Below are 20,678 nucleotides of genomic sequence, written 5' to 3' on the forward strand. Positions count from 1 at the left end.
GGGTTAGGTTAGGTTGGGTTAGGTTAGGTTGGGTTAGGTTAGGTTGGGTTGGGTTAGGTTAGGTTTGGTTAGGTTAGGTTGGGTTAGGTTGGGTTGGGTTAAGTTAGGTTAGGTTGGGTTAGGTTAGGTTGGGTTAGGTTGGGTTAGGTTAGGTTGGGTTGGGTTAGGTTAGGTTGGGTTAGGTTAGATTAGGTTAGGTTGGGTTAGGTTAGGTTAGGTTAGGTTGGGTTAGGTTAGGTTGGGTTAGGTTGGGTTAGGTTGGGTTGGGTCAGGTCAGGTTAGGTTAGGTTGGGTTGGGTTGGGTTAGGTTGGGTTCAAATTCAAATTTTATTTTGCCACCATGGTACAGATGATGGCGGGGACCCGTAGTAAAAGCTGCCGTTTGACAGCTTGACAAGGCCACGGGCCCCCACTTTGACAGCAATGCAGTGGTTTTTTTTTCACACACACACACACAAAAAAAGAAAATACAGGAAATACAGATAACAAAGGAAAAAAATACATATAGCAGAGCTGTTATCAGGTTACAGTAGTCAGCATAAAATCAACAGCATTGTCCTGGCTGGAAAGAAAACTTACAATGATGGTGAAAGAAAGAATTAGGTAAACAAATCACAGAAAAAAAAGGTTAGGTGTAGTGTAAAAAATACTCGAACAGTTTGTGGCGTGTTGTGTTTTGGAGATCAATATCGTTTTGTGCGAGTTTGTTAAGAAGTCGTGGTAGTTTATTTTCTAATGTTTGATTACCATAGAAAGTTATGTATGTTTTTACGTTCGATTGTGCTAATTTTCTTGTGTTGTACATTGCATCTCGTTTTTCAAAACCAGCTAATTTGGATAGAAAAGATATATTCTTCAACACCTCGTTTTTCACACACTTGCTCAGACGATAGTCAAAAAGCTTAGTAATTGGAAGTAAGTTATACTTTAAGAAAAGTGCGGCCGTATGGTAGGTATGCAAAACATTTTCAACAATTCTTAGAAATTTTTTCTGTAACAAGTGTAGTTTCTGAAGATTGCCTGCTGTTGTTGCACCCCAGGTTAAATGGCAATAGCATAGCTGAAATGAGATTGTATCAATGAATTATATAGCATTAGCATTACATTTCACGGCAGTATCTCACGGTTCTTGTAAAGAAGACCAATAATACGTGAACATTTATTTATTACAAAGCTAACATGATCATCCCATGACATTCTTTCATTAAATATTATACCTAATGTTTTAAATGAAGGCACAACTTCTAAGGGTACGGACTGAAGGAATATATTCTCAGTGAGACAGACCTTCTTGTTTCTACCTCTGAAAACAATGACTTTAGTCTTTGCTGTGTTAATCAGCAACGCATTTCGTCTACTCCAGTTTTCTATTTGCTTCAGTGCATTGTTTGCAGTATCTGTGAGTTCAGCTGCATTATCTCCGGCAAGAAAAATACTGGTGTCATCAGCATAGATGATAAATTTAACGAATGGAGTTGCATGTACAATGTCATTGATGTAGAGATTAAACAGAAATGGACCCAAAATGCTACCTTGTGGAACGCCACAGCCTACAGATTGCATATCTGAGAGGAAACCATTTGTTGCTACTGCCTGTTTGCGATCCATGAGGTATGACTGCACAAGTGATAGTGCATGGCCGCGGAAGCCACAACGCTCAAGTTTACGAAGAAGTATTGTATGGTTCAATAAGTCGAATGCCTTCGAAAAATCAAGAAAAATACCAATGACTATCCTATTATGTTCGAGTTCGTTCAATATATATTCTCGTTGATCTAATAGTGCAAGTTCAGTAGAGCGGTGCTTACGGAAGCCATACTGAGCCGCTGTTATAATTTTGTGTTTTTCTTCAAACTGCAAAAAGTTTCTAAGTATTACTTTTTCTAATAGCTTAGAAAACACGGGTAAGATGGATATTGGCCTATAATTTCCGAGCTGGTTTTTATCACCCTTTTTTAAGATAACTGTTACACGTGCAATCTGCATTTTACGAGGAAATACAGCGGTACTGACACAAAGGTTTAAGATATGCGTGATGTATGGTAAAATAAGGTCAAAAATATACCGTATAGGTTTTATCTGGAGGCCATCAATATCAATGGATGTGCTATTGTTTAGTTCGTGGAAGGCTGCCGTTACATCTGCTTCTTCAACCGGTTTGAGAAACACAGTGTCGCTTATATGAACAACATCACTGAGATTGTTATGGGGTACTTGATTTCTAGAAGCACAAACAAAGTGCGTATTAAACGTATCTGCTAATTCTTTTCCAGTTATACTTACACCATCAATATTTAGCATATTGAATCACCTGATTTGCTATTTCTCCCCAAAATTGCGTTTAGCCGCTTCCACATAATGTCGACACGACCACAAGTTGACGTGAATTGATTTGTGTAATAGGCGTTTCTGGCTTTCTTGAGCTCAGTATTCAAGCGGTTTCGATATTTTTTAAACGCTGTCAGATCACATTCAGCTCTCGATTTAATAAACTTATGGTATAGGATGTTCTTTGTGTTTATCTTTGCCACCAACTCCGGTGTGACCCATGGTTTGCGACTGTGACGCCTTTGTTTTTTTGTTAATATTGGGAAACAGGCCTCGTAAATAGGCTTCAGAATGCTTAAGAATGCCTCGTAAGCATTATTGGCGTCATTTTCTAAAAGGACAGGCCTCCAGTTGTTCTTTTCTACTGAGTTTCTAAATGTGGACAGTGTTTTTTCAGATATAAGTTGGAAAGAATATGTTGAACTACGTTTCTTTTTAGACATGTTTTTAACACACATAAATATTGGCAAGTGATCGCTGATGTCAGAAATTATTACTCCAGATGTGGTCATACTAGGGTCATGGTTAGTGATAAACAAATCTATCAGCGATGAAGACGTGACCGTAACACGCGTTGGCATTTTGATTGCATTCAGAAGTCCATGTGTTCTAAGCAATAAATCTAAACTCATTTGGGATGCATCAACCGATAACATATTAATGTTTAGGTCACCACCAAGGACAATGTTTAAGTGCTGACCGGTTGCAAATGAAATCAGGCTTTCAAGAAAATTCAAGAAAATAGCTACGCAACCCTTTGGTGGACGATAGCACACTGCAAAAATAGTGTTATTCAAACACATTGTTAAGATTTCATATTCTTTCACAGAAACTGTGAACCGCTCTAACATTTCAGGCCGCCACTTCTTTTTAAATGATATGGATACGCCACCACCAATACCAGCGTAACGATTCAGAAAAAATGTCTCATAACCAGGAATTCGAAAGACATCATAATCACTTGTAGACCAAGTTTCGCTGATCATGATAGCGTCAATGGGAACATTTAGTTGTTGAAAGAAAGTGTCGAAATATGCTTCTTTACGTCTGACAGATCGAGCATTGATATGAAGACATTTGAATGACGTCTGGAAAACCGGGCCAAGGTAATCTTTGAAGTTCTCTGGGAGTAGATAATTCTTTTCTGTTACAGTCTGCATTTTTGGCAGGAAACAAAATAAAAATTCAAAATCAATTCTCCCTTCTTATTGCAGCTTGCCAAGGTCGCAAGAATGCTGCACTAGCATTGCTGACGCGCCATCAGTCTTTCTTATCAGAATCTTACCGTTGCTGTGCCAGACATACTTGTACTGATTTGTTTTCGCCCATTCTTTCACTTCCCTCAGCAGTTCTCGATTTCGCCTGGTCAGGTTTTCCGACATGTGAACATTGGCATCCGCAGTTGTCAACTCCCGCCTGCTAGCCCACCATTTGTCCCTCATGCTCTGTCTCGTGAAACGGCAGATGATGCCAGGCACTTTGTCACGCTTTGCCGGCAATCGATAAATTGCCGTGATGTCGTGTTCTGATAGCTGGGGCAATTCACTTTCACTGGCGAGAGCGTTAAGTTTTGACAAAAGATTTTCGCCTTCCGTTTGTGGTACACCATGAATTTCTAAGTTCAGTTTCCGGTTGCGCCATTCGAGGTCATCAAGTTGGACACTGAGCGATTCAAGCTGCTCTTTGTTCATTTCCGTTTTTGCGAGCCTAGTCTGGATTGCTTTAATATCTCGCTCATTTTGTTCTGTGCGCGTCATCAGGTCTGTCATCTGTTCGGACATAAACTGCACCGATTGCTCAATTCCATCGACAGTTTCTTTCAGTGGCAACAAAACATCAAGTTTTCGGTTAATATCCTGAAGTACGACCAACATATCTTCTACGGTCAACGGTGCTTTTTCTTTCTCATCCTGGTTAACATGTGACATTTGTACCCTACATTTCGGGCATTTCCATTTCTGGTAGGTTGATTTCTTAGATTTTATTGTTGCCTCCGACACTCCTGCGCAGCTTCCTACATGGTACGAAAGCTTACATGTCATGCAAGATATACTCTCTTTGGGATCCAAGATTTCTTGTTCACACTCAACACACTCCATACTGACAGAAACAAGGTTCGCTCCTTTGGCAGCAGCAGTGGCAGCAACACAATAACACTCCCCCAAAAAAAGCCACTAACCTGTAAAAGTATGCTGGAGCATTTAGGCAAACGCTCTTCCGAACACTGCTGCTGCCAAAGTGCCGTCTTGGATGCGATGCCGCAGCTTTATAGCAGATGCGTCGATGCAAGCGCCACTCCAGGTGATGCCAGCCGGTGACGTCCTTCCTTGATAACTCTTAGTTGATAACCGGGGTCGAAATGCAGCCTCAGAAAACGTGCGCTTCTCGGCTTATTGTGGTGTCGTCCTAGGATCCAGGGTTATCTGTAACAGTATGCAGGAGCATTTAGGCAAACGCTCTTCCGAACACTGCTGCTGCCAAAGTGCCGTCTTGGATGTGATGCCGCAGCTTTATAGCAGATGCGTCGATACAAGCGCCACGCCAGGTGATGCCAGCCGGTGACGTCCTTCCTTGATAACTCTTAGTTGATAACCGGGGTCGAAATGCAGCCTCAGAAAACGTGCGCTTCTCGGCTTATTGTGGTGTCGTCCTAGGATCCAGGGTTATCTGTAACAGTATGCAGGAGCATTTAGGCAAACGCTCTTCCGAACACTGCTGCTGCCAAAGTTGGGTTAGGTTAGGTTGGGTTAGGTTAGGTTAGGTTAGGTTGGGTTAGGTTAGGTTAGGTTAGGTTAGGTTGGGTTGGGTTAGGTTGGGTTAGGTTGGGTTAGGTTAGGTTAGATTAGGTTAGGTTAGGTTAGGTTGGGTTGGGTTGGGTTGGGTTAGGTTGGGTTAGGTTAGGTTAGGTTAGGTTGGGTTAGAATAGGTTAGGTTAGGTTAGGTTAGGTTAGGTTAGGTTAGGTTACATTGGGTTAGGTTAGGTTGGGTTGGGTTAGGTAAGGTTAGGTTGGGTTGGGTTAGGTTAGGTTGGGTTAGGCTGGGTTGGGTTAGGTTGGGTTAGGTTGGGTTAGGTTAGGTTGGGTTAGGTTAGGTTGGGTTAGGTTAGGTTGGGTTGGGTTAGGTTGGGTTAGGTTAGGTTGGGTTAGGTTAGGTTAGGTTAGGTTGGGTTGGATTAGGTTAGCTTAGGTTAGGTTAGGTTAGGTTGGGTTAGGTTAGGTTGGGTTAGGTTGGGTTGGGTTAGGTTAGGTTGGGTTAGGTTGGGTTAGGTTAGGTTGGGTTGGGTTGGGTTAGGTTAGGTTAGGTTGGGTTGGGTTGGGTTGGGTAGGGTTAGGTTAGGTTAGGTTGGGTTAGGTTGGGTTAGGTTGGGTTAGGTTGAGTTGGGTTAGGTTAGGTTGGGTTGGGTTAGGTTAGGTTAGGTTAGGTTGGGTTAGGTTAGGTTGGGTTGGGTTAGGTTGGGTTAGGTTAGGTTGGGTTAGGTTAGGTTGGGTTGGGTTAGGTTGGGTTAGGTTAGGTTAGGTTGGGTTGGGTTAGGTTAGGTTAGGTTGGGTTAGGTTAGGTTGGGTTGGGTTGGGTTAGGTTGGGTTAGGTTAGGTTAGGTTAGGTTAGGTTAGGTTGGGTTAGGTTGGGTTAGGTTAGGTTAGGTTAGGTTGGGTTGGGTTGGGTTAGGTTGGGTTAGGTTAGGTTAGGTTAGGTTAGGTTGTGTTGAGTTGGGTTAGGTTGGGTTAGGTTAGGTTAGGTTGGGTTGGGTTAGGTTGACAATGACAACTAAGGTTGTAGATTTGCTTCGTTTAATTTGCCAAGCTTAATTTTTATTATCCTTGTGTAATAACCATACTCTTGTGACTGCAAGGCAAAACTTGCTTTTATATTCAGACATGTAACCTTTCGTTTTCTGTTGTAGTCAACAAAATGTCTCCCTTGACATCACCACCATTTACTTGTGGAATCTGCAGGTGGTGGCAGCAGCTGTCATTCATTTTTCACTCTTTTCTAGCTTACGATTGCTCCAGTTTTTTTTTTTTTTTACAATAATACAATACAGTTTGGCAGTACAGTTTATTTGCCAGTTTTTCGTACACTTAAGTCTGCAGGTCAGCCTAAACCCATTGCGCTTGTTCACTGACCTGGCAGTTGGCCATGTTACCTATTTGTGAAAGCAGCCCCTCTGTTGATAGAAATTTGTAATCATAAGCATAGGCCACCTTTAATTTGTCATTAGTGTTCCTTTGAATATTCTTTTCTTCTAAGTTGACAAAAGAACACTGTTTAGGCGTAGTTTTGCAACATGTCGTTACCAATGCTGAGCTGTGCTCAGCACTAAAACAGTCTGTTTCGAGTTCCTTAAGATTGATCTCACTGCTAATTAGAGATTCTGTTTATAACTACCATCTTAAACTTTTTGTAGTGTTGAGCATGGTGTAAACGCAGGCTTTAAAGCAGCTTCAGCTGAGCGAAGAAGGTTCAGCTGAACCCTCTTCGTTCATGAGTACTGGTAAGATGCATCAGCTGTATACTTTTCTCTTCAGAAATAATGATAAACGGCTACTCATTACCTGAGGGAACCTGCCAAGTGTGCTTCACCCCATTCTTATTCTAGTTATTGCACTCTCGTGATCCAGATCGGCGGTCACTACCTGCCCTAAGTAGACGTATTCCCTTGCCAGTTCCAGCGCCTCGCTACCAATTGTAAACTACTGTTCCCTTCCGAGACTGTTGAACATTACTTTGGTTTTCGCATATTCATTGTAAGACCAGTTAATCCCCTGAGTGACTTAGCTAGGCAATGCTGTCAGTGAATTGCAGATTACTAAGATATTCTCCATTAACCCTTATCTCCAACTGTTCCCAATCCAAGCCTTTAAATACCTCCTGTAAACAGGCGTGGAATGGCAATGGCGAGATCATGTCTCCCTGCCTGAAACCCTTTATTAAGGTTGATCTGACTATTTGTGATTACTATAGCAAATACTTTGTTGGCAACGGACAGTAAGCTGATCGGTCTGTAATTTTTCAAGTCCTTGTCGTCCCCTTTGTTATGGATTACAATGATATTAGCATTCTTCCAAGCTTCCGGTGTGCTCAAGGTCATAAGGCATTGCGTATCATCATCAGCCTGACTACTCCCCCTGCAGGGCAACGCCCTCTCCCCTGTCCCCAATTAACCCTGTCCTGTGCCAGCTGTGGCCACCCTACGCCTAACTGTCTGTGTCCCACTGCTACACTTGCCTTCTCTTGGAATACAGTGTCAATAGTAAAAGCATTGTGGTTGAGAGTGGAAGGAAGATGACTAGGAGAGGAGGATTGTGTACTGGGAGAGTAGGGTTGAGGGTAATTTAAAGGTAAAGCTCAGCAGCTGAATGTGGGGGTAGAAAGGAAAACTGGAGGAAGTGACCAGAAATCCTGAGATTAAATGCTAAATACAGGAAGGAGGGATGAGAAGTGTAGAGTTTTACTCACACACTGAGAAAAGAGAACATTCCATCATGTAGGTTTCATTATGGTATTTTCAAAAAACAACTTATGAATGTAGCTACTGACTGTACTTTGAAGTGTGATTCGTAGGTTTTACATAATAAACAAGACCAGGCTGTGATATATGAGCTTTATGTGTTTTGAATTCTTTAGCACATATTAATGAACCATTAAGGTTAGTGGTGCTTAAGATTATGGTCTTGGTGTCTCCTGAAAGCTTTCCTCAATTGGTATTTGCTAGCTAAAATTAGATGGTACTTGCACAGAGTATTCTTTTGTTTAGACAAAGATTAGTTTGTTTTGTTATGAAAGAGAGAGGCTGTCTCATTCATGGGTTTCGTTCACCAGTCAGTTCTGAAATTCTTTCTAATGTGGTGAGGATTTTGTAAGCTTTAATAATATGCGACTTTGTGGATAATTCCTTGTAGCTAAAATTGTTTTGCGGCTGCCAAGATGGCTAAGGTAACTGCTGTCGTCTCTAGATGTTTGCTGCAGACCTCTTACCAGTCAGCATATATTCCCCATTGACAACATAATTTTTGTTGAGCTGTCAGTGAGTTTCTTGTGAAGGGCCATTTGCAGTTTACCATATTTAATGTTTATTGCGAGGATAAGGAGATGTGAAACTGAATATAAAAGCACTCCGTGTGCTGATGCTGGGCTCTCAAATAAAGGAGGTGAGGTTATGGGTTTACAGAGGTAGGTGGGAAAGAGTTTAGAAGGCGAAACATAAACAGTCCCTTGATGATGTTAGCATGTGGTAGCATGAAATAGGTCACTGTGTTCAAGCCAACTTGCAAGGACAGCACTGACAGTGACGGTGAAGACACGATCTTGCAGAATGACACCTATATGGATATCTGCAAAGTAACTTCACCATTCACTCGCAGAAATCGCCCACAGCAGCTCCACTGCTTTAACTTATCGCTGAGTGTCGTAATCTTCCTGCTATAATTTTTTTTGTTGTTGTTTGTCATGGGTCCTGGAAATTCTAACAGATATTCAAGCAGTAGAGGTGTGCACTTACCGTGCTGATGTGTTTGTGCAGGAGGTGGAGAAGAACCTCACACCTAAGCAGTGTGCTGTTCTGGACGTGGCACTCGACACCATCAAGCAGTACTTCCATGCGGGCGGCAATGGCCTCAAGAAGACATTCTTGGACAAGAGCCCCGAGCTGCAGAGCCTTCGATATGCACTCTCCCTATACACCCAGACTACCGACACACTCATCAAGACCTTTGTCTCCACACAGACCAAGCAAGGTTAGTTCCACATCAACCCTTCCCTGCAGTGCTTTCAAGCAAAACTTCTGAGGCAGTCTTTTTATGCTCATTTGGTCTTGGAGTTTATGAAGACTGTAAAACAAGCTGGGAGACCTTGGTCTTTGAAGGACAGCTACGATCAATTCACAGGTCAAACATTGCTGTAAGGCCCATGCAATGCTTTCTTTTCTGCTGACTCTTTGCTTACTACTGATGCAGTCTCTCTTAAAAGCAATAATCACAGTTCTAGGAGCACCTAATCAGTCTGTTACAGTTGTGCTTTTTTTAAACCACCTTTGTTCTTCTGTATCAGAGCTTTGACCAGAGGCGAGATGACCCTAGATAGTGGTTCCCTGGACAAGCCATTCATTGACAATTCAGGGTTTTGTGTTTTTAGTTAATAGCACTGTGCTTTGCAGTTCAGCAGTTAATGCATCCTCCTACTAATAGTAGCTGTTTGCCAATGTATAATTTCTTGGGAACTATATATGTTTGGCATTTGTTTGTACATTTTAAGCACTCTGCCTGTATCACCCGGCCGCAATGGCTGCGTTTCAATGGAGGTGAAACACAAAAGCACCCAGGTGCTGGGCCAAGTCAGCATGCATTAAAGAACCCCAGGTGGTCTAAATTAATCTGGAGCCTTCCACTACGGCATCTCTCAGAGCCCATGTGTCGCTTCAGGAAGTTAAACACCACAATTTACAATTTGCATTGAACAGTGCAATATGCAGGCCCATATGGTGCAAGTGACACCATGTTACAAGCCCATCATCTGCACTGCCCAAGCAAAAAAAGTTGTGTTGTGGAAGAACTACTTAGTCTAACTGACATAGCCTGAGTTTGAGTCTGTCAACTGTGTTTGTTGCAGACCAACCAAGTGCTGAAGAAGGCAGTGTCGGTGAAGTATCAGTGCAGGTTGATCTATTCATGCATCCAGGCACAGCAGAGCACAAGATCACCGTAAAAGGTATTACATATGCAACTGTTGTATTAACCTTGAGTTATGTCACATTTCCAGAAGAGTTAGGCATTCTGAGTGTCCACATTCTGAATTTCAGTTATGTAATCATCATGGTCTTCCTTTCATTTTCAAAAAGGTGTTGATTTTTAGTCTGTTCACTTGACACTTGATGTATTCTTGGCTTTGGATCTTCTTTTAATGTTTTTTCTAACCTTTATGGCTGAAAAGGTAAAGGCAAAAAAATAAATACAGTCCAACCTCGTTATAAAGAAAGGTTTATGCGGAATAATGGATACAACGAAGCAGTGAGCATTCCCCTTCGAAGCTCACACAGGCTATAAGGAATCTGCAGCTGTAACAAAGTAATTGTCGGGCTCTTTCAACTTTGTTTTAACAAGGTTCAACTGTATATGCTGTTTTTTGCCGTAAATTACTGTGAAATTGCCACCGGTGCACTACAGAATGTAGACTTACTTAGCCAAAAATGCTTAATTTTACTCAACTAGATAGCACCATAATGCATATTTTGCCATCAGTTGCTAATAAAGCCACTTATACTTTAACTGACTCTTTTTGAAACCTTTATTCAGTAATAAAAATGAGCTGTAATAACATTTTTATATAACTGTTGACTAATTAAAGAAAAGGAGGCTAGCAAGTTCTTGCTCAGGGCTTTCTTACTTTTTAACACCCTTGTCTTCTTAGGGACAGGCATAAGCTGCCTCTGTAGTGACACAGGGCAGCTCATCACTTTTTATTTATTTTAGTGAATGGGGATTGAAGGGGATTTTGTACTCGGCATAATACTTGATACTTGGAGCTTCCATTAGGGTAGGTACTGATGATGTGTTGCTGGGTGTGCTTCTCTTCCCTGTGTACCAGTGGTTGCTGCCAATGACATCAAGTGGCCCAACACAAGCATGTTCCGTCCTTTTGTGGAAGTGAATATCATTGGGCCCAACTTAAGCGAGAGGCGGCGAAAACATGCCACAAAGTCAAAGAACAATAACTGGTCCCCCAAATACAACGAGACCTTCCACTTGTGAGTACATTCTGAAATTTGTGATAACAAAAATACACTGCCTGCAGATGATATGACAAGAAAGAGAGAAATAACCTTTATCGAGAATGTCCATCGTGTCTGGGTCCTTAGAGGACACCGCAAGCCTTTGCTACAGCCAGCTTACGAAACTGTTGTGAACATGGCGTTAAGCAAACAGAATTTTACTAGATGCAAGCTGACTAATTTTACTGGAATAAGCAGGAAAGGTACTTATTTTCATTGAACAAAAAGCACTTAGTCTATGTGTTCTGAGGCCTCACCAATTCCAGCACTCTTCATATGGAAATTAATGAATTTGGCTTAATAAAAGGCACAAGCTGGAGGTGGTGCAGACCTATGCACCTACATCGAGCCATGATGACCAGATCATTGAAAGCTTCTCTCTCTCTCTTTTCTGTTTTGTGAAATGAAAGATGTTCCCAATAGAAATGGCAGACATTCAAACAGCAAGTACAGAAAGGCATTAAATACTACAATCACAACATTTCAAACATGTAAAGCGCAGAAATATTCTGAAAAAAAGAAAAAGGAAAAAATATGGCGAGCACAAGAGACAAGAGAAAAAGAAAGTTTACAAATGCACAAAACCAAACAAACATATATTTAGACCCACAGTTCTGGACAGACAAGAAAAATTATTTTCTATAACGCCGAAAAATTATCTTTGAGTTTGGTGTCATCAGGAACTTCATTCCATTTTTGATCACCATTGTATTCTAATAGCCTTTGACCATAAGTGTTGTGACATGGCAGTAGGTTAAATCTATTATTAATGTTGGCTCTTGTTTGTCTCAGCGTGGAATCGGCTTTGAACAAAGTAAAATCACAATACACTGTACTGATGGGTGACTTCAATGCGAAGGTAGGCTAGAAGCTGGTTGGAGACCAAGCAGCACATAGGCTCTAGGAATAGCGGGGAGGAGTTATTAGTAGCGTTTGCAGAGAGAAGTAATTGATGGATCATGATTACCTTCTTTCACAAATGAGAGAACAGGAAGTGGACGTGGAAGAGCCCTGATGGTGAGACTAAAAATGAAACAGGCTTCATTTTATGCACTCACCCTGGCATCGTGCAGTATGTGGAGGCACCCAAAAAGGTGCGTTGTAGTGACCGCAGAATGGTAAGGTCTCGAATTAGCTTAGACTTCAAGAGAGAGTGGAAGAAACTAGTGAAGCAGAAGCCCATTAACGAGTTAGCAGTAAGCAGAACAGATATTCGGCTTTAACGGACGAAGACGACGTTAATGTTCAAGCAATGAATGGTAGACTCACAGCTATCATTACGAAGTGCAACGCACAAGTAGGCGGTAGGATGGTTCGACAGGGTACTGGCAAGCTATCTCAGGAGACAAAAGAGCTGATTAAGAAACACCAGAGCATGAAAGCATCTAACCTTACAGACACAACAGAACTGGCAGAGCTATCAAAGTTAATAAATAAGCGCAAGTTAAGCCGTCTTAAGGAAGTTTAATATGGAGAGATTCGAGCACACTCTAAAAGAAGGAGGTAGCCAAAAAGCGTGAAGAGGAAACTGCGCATAGGTAAGCCAGATGTATGTATTAAAAGACAAAGTGGGCAATGTCATTGGCATTATGGATAAGATAGTTAAAGGAGCCGAATAGTTCTACACAAATCTATACAGTAGCCAATGTAATCGGAACGTTAATGAGAGAGACGGTAGTGCACAGCAATGGGACATCCCACCAGTAACAAATGAGGAAGTAAAGAAAGCCTTAGAAGCAATGCAAAGGGGGAAAGCAGCTGGTGATGATCAGGTAACAGCAGATCTATTGAAGAACGGAGGGGAGATTGTGCAAGAAAAACTAGCCACTCTGTATACACAATGCCTTATGACCTCGAGCATACCAGGAGCTTTGAAGAACGCTAACGTTATATTAATTCATAAGAAAGGTGACGTCAAGGACTTGAAAAATTGCAGACTGATCAGCTTACTGTCCGTTGCGTACAAGGAATTTAATGATGTAATCGCTAATAGAGTGAGCACACCCTTAGACTTCAATAAATCAAATGATCAGGTAGGCTTTCTTAACCCCTTCATGTTTTTTGTACCAACGAATTTCATAACAAAACTGCTTATTTTTTTTATTTCTGATTTCGAATATTATTGCAATAAAAAGCATGCATTCGATCTTTGAAAAATATTTGGAGCAAACACAAAGTCAAATTAGCATATTGAAGTTTATTATTCCTCACAATACAGAAAACCAACTTGTGGTTGGTAATGAGCGATAAAAATTAAAGAATGACCATCATCAGGCTAGCTTACAGTGAACGTCTTACCAGGAACTGCCAGAAAAGGAAACTGAGGAGGTTGCATTGGAATGCTACTGGCATTGATCTTCATCTACTGACGCGCGCCCGCAAAGTTCGTTTCTGAGCTCTCCTCTTCTTCATCGGAAAAACTGCTCAGCATAACGTCATCACTGTCAACCTCGCTCCCTGAAACAATGTACACTTCGGTGTCTAAGTCACCATCGTCTGAAGAAGATGACGACGAAGAAAAGCGTATTTTCCGCGAAGACGGGCCAGGAATACACGCGTCGCCTCCGCCGGGTGCCATTTTTAAAACCCAGGTTGCCATACGAAAAAAAAACGTTTATGCGGTAGAAGAAAACGAAACAAACAGGTCAGTGCTGCCATCTGTCGACGAAAAAGCCATCTAAGCCACGCACGAGCGCTGATCGTCCAAAACGCTGAAGGGAAGAACCTATTCAGCGAGGACGAGCTACACTCGTCCAAAACAGTTTGGGGACAGCTTGGCAGGGACGAGCCCAGCTCGTCCAAAACGGTTAAGGGGTTAAAGGCTACTTGACAATAGACCACATTCATACATAAATCAGGTGATAGAGAAATGCGCAGAATATAACCTCTGCTATATATAGCCTTCTTAGATTACAAGAAAGCATTTGACTCAGTAAAAACCTTAGCAGTCATGCAGGCATTGCAGAATCAGGGTGTAGAAGAGCCTTATGTGAAAATACTGAAAGATATCTATGACGACTGCACAGTGACCATGGAGTCCACAAGTTTGAATCGAGTGGTAGCAAAGAATACTAGATTTTAGTTGCCAGATTTCTGAGTAATAAATGTGTCTTTTTCTGTTGGAAAAACATCAACAGAGCCTCACAAAGGCAAGCAATCGAATTTTCCTAAGGAAAAAATTGGATGGAGTTGTCCTCAGGGGCTGTTTGAAACGTGAATGTCACTCAGGGATGGATGCCTGAGTGATGGATGGATGGATGGAACACTACCAGCAGCTCACAAATGTGCCCCCCCCCCCCCCTCCCCCCCCCCCCCACCTCCCCTTTCGCAGCATGATGGGAAACGAGGAGAGCCCATCGTCGTATGAACTGCATATCTGTGTCAAGGACTACTGCTTTGCCCGGGAGGACCGGCTAGTAGGAGTTGCCGTGATGCAGTTGCGGGACATCATGGAGCAGGGCAGCTGCGCTTGCTGGCTGCCCCTTGGAAGGCGCATCCACATGGATGAGACGGGCTGGACCGTGCTGCGGATACTCTCGCAGCGATCCAACGACGAGGTTGCCAAGGAATTTGTGCGCCTCAAGTCAGAGATGCGCACCGACGAGAACATTCCCCGGAGCTAATCACACTGAACCGCGCCAGTGCTGTGATGGCGAGATGAGAGCCCTAGAGGAAGCAACTCCGTGGGAAGTGATGTTTACATTGCCAAGTTATGCAAGGAAAGCATGTTGAAAGAACAACAACCAGGACTGGTAGTTGAAATCAGTGGAGCTGCAGTAGACTACTGATGATTGAGGTTGAACTTGTGCTGTGGTCGATGTATTGTTCTGATTCCTAGCTAAATAATTTGTGTTTGTTTGAGCCTCACGGTTGGTTAAAGCAAACTTCGTTGAAGTTATCAGTGGTCTATTGTATGTTTCAGACACATTCGATGCAGCTAGTGCAGTGCTGCCTATATCTTGAGTGGCGAATGATTAGGGTTCGAACTGTGATAGAGAAAAGGCTTATTGTACATGAACTTAACTGTGCGCTATTGAGTATTTGGAAGTGGAGTGATTGTTTACTTGTCCAAATAGTGTGCTCTGTGAATTGCCTTATGTCATGCTTGGTTATGTTTTCGAGCTGGAAGTTTGGACTCAAGTATTCCATCACATCACACTGGACATAGGCAGACCTATACTAGTTGTTTCAAATGTAGCTGATACACATAAAGATGCTAGATCCCAGCCAGTGGCAGGGGTCTGTGGTCACTTCAGAGGCTGCAAATGAGCTCATGTTACAGAGGGCAGCAAAAAACAGCAGCCTGGACAGCATAGAAGTCATAGTCAAGTCCTGCACAATGTATTTTAAATCGTACAGCTGTGCTGTTATGGAGGTACGAAAGAACTTTTTTTTTTTTTTGCAATAACTTGCAGCGAGTGTTATGTTTGGGATATGTATAAATTGGTGTAATCCTGTTACTATGCTAGGCTTTGATAATGAGAAAACCATAACTGGCTCATTGCTGTTTTTGTACAGCCCTCGCCCATACAGCATGAAAGTGAAGGCAAACAATTTTTGTTCAGGCAGTGCCACATCTGCTTAGAGCCTCAGTTGTTTACTAATGATCTTTGCCTAGAACATTCAACCAAAACATAAACAGATGTTAGTGAAACTGTGACTGTCAGAGACCATGCGTGAGGCAAGTTCCGGTAATTGCGTTTGAACACAATTACTAAAGGTTAGTAACATTCACTGGTGCATTAATGAATGTGTAAAAATATCATCTTGGCCGTGCAGTGCTGCACCAAGTACCAAATAAGGTCAAATTAGATTAAAACCTAGTTAGTCTGCTTTGTCAAAAACCAGAAAATAGCCTGTCTGGTGACAGGGCATACTGGAGTCACTGTGTAGCTTTGGAACGGTGTCTTTTTAAGTTAACTGTAACCAACATGCATTTCAACTGAAACTCAACCTGCAGTTCATGAACTTTCAATTAATAACATAGCGTTTAGGTGCATGATTTCATAGTGCTTTTCTTTCAACACTACTTTTTTCTTTTCATATGAGAGTTGCATCTGTCTGTAAAAATCTAAATGTTCTTGGGTCATAGCTTCACTTGCATGTCACCTAGCTAATGTGCATTCTAGTGTTCTCATTGCCGACTGTACTGTGATGACTTCATAACTCCATCAGTGGTCACCATATGGCCACACTGCCATCAAAGTTTGAAATGAAATGTAGCAGTTGGTACTTTTTCTTCCTGCGCATGTTAGAATTGTTCATTTCGGGCTGCAGCAGACTTCAGCCAAAATGGCGTGGAAAGATTTCACAGCAGAAGTAGGCACAGTTGCAACTTTATTTTTGAGGTGTTGGCATATCTGTGCAATCATTGAAGGCTATTCAGTGACTTTAGTTTGTCTTCCAGTCATTCATTTCCATTCCATTGCTGTGCAGCAGCATCAAACCATTGTGGTGTCTTGCACCAGAGGTTTGGTGTGTACAATAATGCCGCCATGGTTGTGACGCTCAACTTGCGATAGCATCGTGACACATTCTTTCCGGAGGCCTGCCCTTGGGTTGGCCTCAGCGCTGTCTGTGTTACCCCCTCCCTCTCTGTTTTCATTGAGTGTTCTGACTGAAGGAGCTATGGGAAGGGCGAGTGTCCTTGGTGCTGCAAGAATAGTGCAGCAGCAGCACGTGCATGGCAGCATCGCCAGCGACCAGCAATGTTGATGTGGCCTTAAGTTTAGTGCAATAAATGGCCATTTCTTAGTTTGTCGTCAACTGCCGCGAGCAGTTCGTCACATGACATCATTAGCAATGCTGCGCACAGACTTGTGACAAAGATTATAGTGCCAGTGCTGCATATGAAAGGCCTAGTCATTGTTGGAGTGGACTGTGGGAACCTTGAGGAAATGGTGCACCATGCAAAGATGATTTCACAGAGATGGTTACTGCGTGGTGGCAAGAGGGACTTCACGTTTTGCTTGGACTGTTTTAGTTTGCTTTCTTGGTTTGGACTTGAGAAACTGGATGTTCTTTGTAGTGGACCATTGCCTAGGAGGAATAGTGGGTGGCTTGTGCAGGACCGCCACTTGTGAGAAATCGTAGCTTTTTGCATTTTCCCTGTGGCTTCGTGTGTAACCACGACTTGCTTAAGCAGTCACTGTTGCATCGACTCTATTATGTGTACTTCACACTGTTGAGGTAAGGTGTCCTGCTGATACTGAGATCAAACCCTTGCAGCTTTGATTGTGGCAGCAAAATTAATAGGCAGCAGCAGGAACCCTAACTCTGAGACTGTCTGTACAGCCGAGATTTCTCAGGCCCCACTCGCCACAGGCACAGACACGAGTCATTACCTGTAACATTTGGTTGTGAAAGATCATTGCTCTCAGTCCACTGTAACCAAGTCTCTCCCTCCCCAGCTCCTCTCCTTTAAACAGGTTTGAAACTGTTTTACCTGTTTGCCTTCAAAAGGCACAAGATATCTACGCAGGCATTCTCACTTCTGTGTTCATAAGAGCTTGTGGACAGCTGATCCTGTTTCAGTTTAGAAATGGTCATGTTGAGAGCTTGCAGTTGTTGATTCTTGTCTGTTGCCTTTTTTACAAACTGCTGGCTTCTGTCATCATTCCTGCATATCTTGTTTCTGTTCATCAAGCCATGAACACATCTATCATTCTGCTGCCTGGGTGGTGCAAAAAAAAGAGTCAGCAGTTTGCCACTGTTACCGAGACTCCTGTAAAAACTGGCGGGTCTTGCCTTAGGAGGGTCATGATGGCACAACTAAATGGTTGTAACCCATTACCTAGCATCTGTGAACTGCAAGTGCAAATGTTTTTCTCCCTGTGTTGACCAACCTTTCTCCTGTCGTGCCCCATTAACAGTGACAAAAAAAAATGCAGTCTCTTTGACGTGTTCACTTACACACCTGTGCGTGTTTTTTTTATCTTGCTCTCTGGTCACGTGTGCTTTCCACGGTTCTTTGCGTGTGCGTGCATGAATATTGCAGAGTGTGATGCCAATACACAAACACACACACAGACACATCTAAGCATGGTCCTCGAAATAACTCTTTTTCTAACAACCAGAGAATGGAATCTTACTCCTCTGTGCATGCTCTTTGTAAATATGTCAAATGGGAAGGAAAAAAAAAACTTTTTGTGGATTTACAATAAAGGTGAAAATAACTGTACAGATCTTTTTTGGAACCTGAAAAAAAAAAATGACCTCTCGCGATAATCTCGTTGTTGAACTCTGTTGAGCGATGTTCAATAATACGACGGTGTCGTTGTGCCCTTGGAAAGCATCTTCCATGGGGCTCAGTGGAGACTAATAAAGTTGATATACAGTGAAATCTCGATACAACGAACTTCGCGGGGTCGCGAATAATCGTTCGTTATTTTGAAATATCGTAATAACGAAAGACTCGCGAAAAAAGGTAGTAGTATTACTGGACAATGAAAATACTGTACCTTCAGGAAGGGCACACGACAAGCTATGTAATTTTCAAACAGGAACGCAAACGAGAGGTTCAGCGCTCGTTTATTTGAAGAAATCCGTGATTCTGGCGGGTGCGACACAGGCGCCCCAGGACGAACTCTTCAACGTCAACTTTTTGGAGCACAGAATCAGGCACATCGCTACAACGTCCGATGAATGTGCGAAGTTTGCCTATGGATGCAAGAACCTCCGCGCTAGACACAGGTTCAGCCGCTTGGTCTGCAGGCGGCGAGTCGGCATCGTCGTCCAGTTCATTTTCTTCGCCGCGCTCTCCATACTCGCGAACGCTGCTCACGATGTCTTCTACAGTCAGGGGCAGCATTTTCCGACTCGGCGTAGTCGGCAAAAGTTACAGAAGAGTCTACAGAGAGTTTCGCAGTGACTTCAGTCCGCACATCTTTTGCGCTGTCGTCATCCGTGCTATCAGCGTCATCGCAGTCTTCTGTGTGAAGCGGCGATTTCACCAGGCCAGCTTTCCTCCAGCAGTTGTTGATGGTCGAGGCCTTTACGTTCCACCACACCCCAGTTACCATTTCGGCAGCCTGGCGGACATTTATGGCTGTCGGGAGTCCGAGCCGAAGGTTTAACAGCGCTGCACTAGGCGCTTCCGAAATGATGTGTTTCCTTAAGCGTGAACTGCCGTCGCTTCATCTTGACGCTGGCGCCCGCAGAATTCATCGTCAGCACAGTCAACACGCAGCGGCGAGAAATGACTAGGCCTCGCGTTCGCGGCGGCCGCACACAAAAAAAGAAAAGCGCGGAGGTAGTCTAGTCACATGCACACCCACGGCCGGTCTCGACGCGCGCGCTCTCTCTCGCTCTCTCTTGAGGAGAGAGGAGAGAGCGCGCGCGTCGAGACCGGCCGTGGCATACCGTGGGAGAAAAAAAAAAAAAAAACGGAGGAGGAGAGACGAGCCAACTTCCGGTTGCGAGGCGGCTTCGGATTGGACTGGATTGTATCGGATGCCTGCCCTTGGCGATTAGCAGAGTTAGCGTGTGCCTCTCGGGGAGTCGGCTCACTTCTCCGGGGTAAGTTCGTAATAATGAGGTGCATTTATAATAGGTGGGCAAATAAATTATGCTCGTTATTCTGAAATGTTCGGTATTTTGAAATTCGTAGTAGTGAAATATTTTTACATTGAAAATATAGATATTTTGGCGGGGATTTTGAAAAAGTTCGTAAATATGAAAAATTCGTTAATGTGAGGTTCGTAGTAACGAGATTATACTTATTGAGTTCAAACCTGTATTCGTCCCTGTTTCCACCTTCAAGTGAAGGTCGACTAGGGATTCAACTGGTTTAACTGTTATCAGCTGGGAAATGTACTGGTCCAGTTCATAATTAGTCTGTTAAATTCCAAATGGAAACTTCGACTTGCAGGGTTACTTTTAAAGCACTCATCCCAAATGGGCGCAAATTTGAACTTGAATCTAGTTTTGTTGGAAGCAGCTTTAAACGTAATTGCCTCCAGTTCAACACAAACTGTACGAGTTAAATGGTCCTGAAGGCGACCAGTTGTTTTCCATGATTACGGAAAATCCAAATTTCAGCATTTTATGTGAATTTGCAACAGCAGTCTCTTTTTTTTATATCTTGTTTGTAACATCAGCAGGAGTGATTATTTCAATTTCCTTAATTCTAGTAAAAGGTAGATTATGGTAACGATCAAACAAAGTTCTGCTGATGCCTTGACATAGCCGCGCTCCCCCATTCACTCAAGCAAGCTATAGCATGTCGAGCGCTGTGGCTCTGTCAGTGCTGGCAGTTGAAAGCAATGCTATTACTGTATTTTCACGAATACAAAGCTTTTTTTAATCATTTTCTTTTTAGTCATTTGCAAAAATCAGTAGCTGTATTTCTTAAGAAGATTTTAAATGAAGACTTTTAGAGGATCCCTTTCTGGTGAACGCTCGTGAGAGTTTCCACCGGTAGCTGAGATGAAGCACGGAGTTTCTGCACGGCAGGACGGCCGAAAACGTCGGCGAAGCTCGTCTTAAATGAGGACCAGGTAGGTTGTCTTCATGGTTAGGAACCATAGGTTGGCAACGTCTGTGAGGTAGAAGAGGACATTGCTCAACTGGACGTAATCGCCCCACC

The 20,678-nt window shown here is 42.9% G+C and overlaps 1 protein-coding gene across 1 annotated transcript; it reads left to right on the top strand.

Moving 5' to 3' along the window:
- The first annotated feature begins 4,759 nt into the window (after nt 1-4,759).
- Nucleotides 4,760-18,272, top strand: LOC149341615 (protein unc-13 homolog B-like). The gene is made up of 5 exons (XM_089543715.1): nt 4,760-4,873; nt 8,849-9,062; nt 9,934-10,032; nt 10,909-11,068; nt 14,424-18,272. The coding sequence occupies exons 3-5, from the start codon at nt 9,993-9,995 to the stop codon at nt 14,713-14,715; spliced, it is 492 nt and encodes a 163-aa protein (XP_089399841.1). The 5' UTR covers nt 4,760-4,873; nt 8,849-9,062; nt 9,934-9,992; the 3' UTR covers nt 14,716-18,272.
- Nucleotides 18,273-20,678: the final 2,406 nt, after the last annotated feature.

This window comes from Amblyomma mixtum, chromosome 5 (assembly GCF_055824585.1).
Source record: "Amblyomma mixtum isolate Tamu chromosome 5, ASM5582458v1, whole genome shotgun sequence".
NCBI lineage: Eukaryota > Metazoa > Arthropoda > Arachnida > Ixodida > Ixodidae > Amblyomma > Amblyomma mixtum.

Bases quoted from the DNA above. Each gene is read 5' to 3' on its own strand.
- LOC149341615 (XM_089543715.1), top strand. From the start codon at position 9,993: ATGCATCCAGGCACAGCAGAGCACAAGATCACCGTAAAAG. The intron at 10,033-10,908 runs GTATTACATATG...CCTGTGTACCAG, and splicing joins GCACAAGATCACCGTAAAAG to TGGTTGCTGCCAATGACATC. The intron at 11,069-14,423 runs GTGAGTACATTC...CCCCTTTCGCAG, and splicing joins TACAACGAGACCTTCCACTT to CATGATGGGAAACGAGGAGA.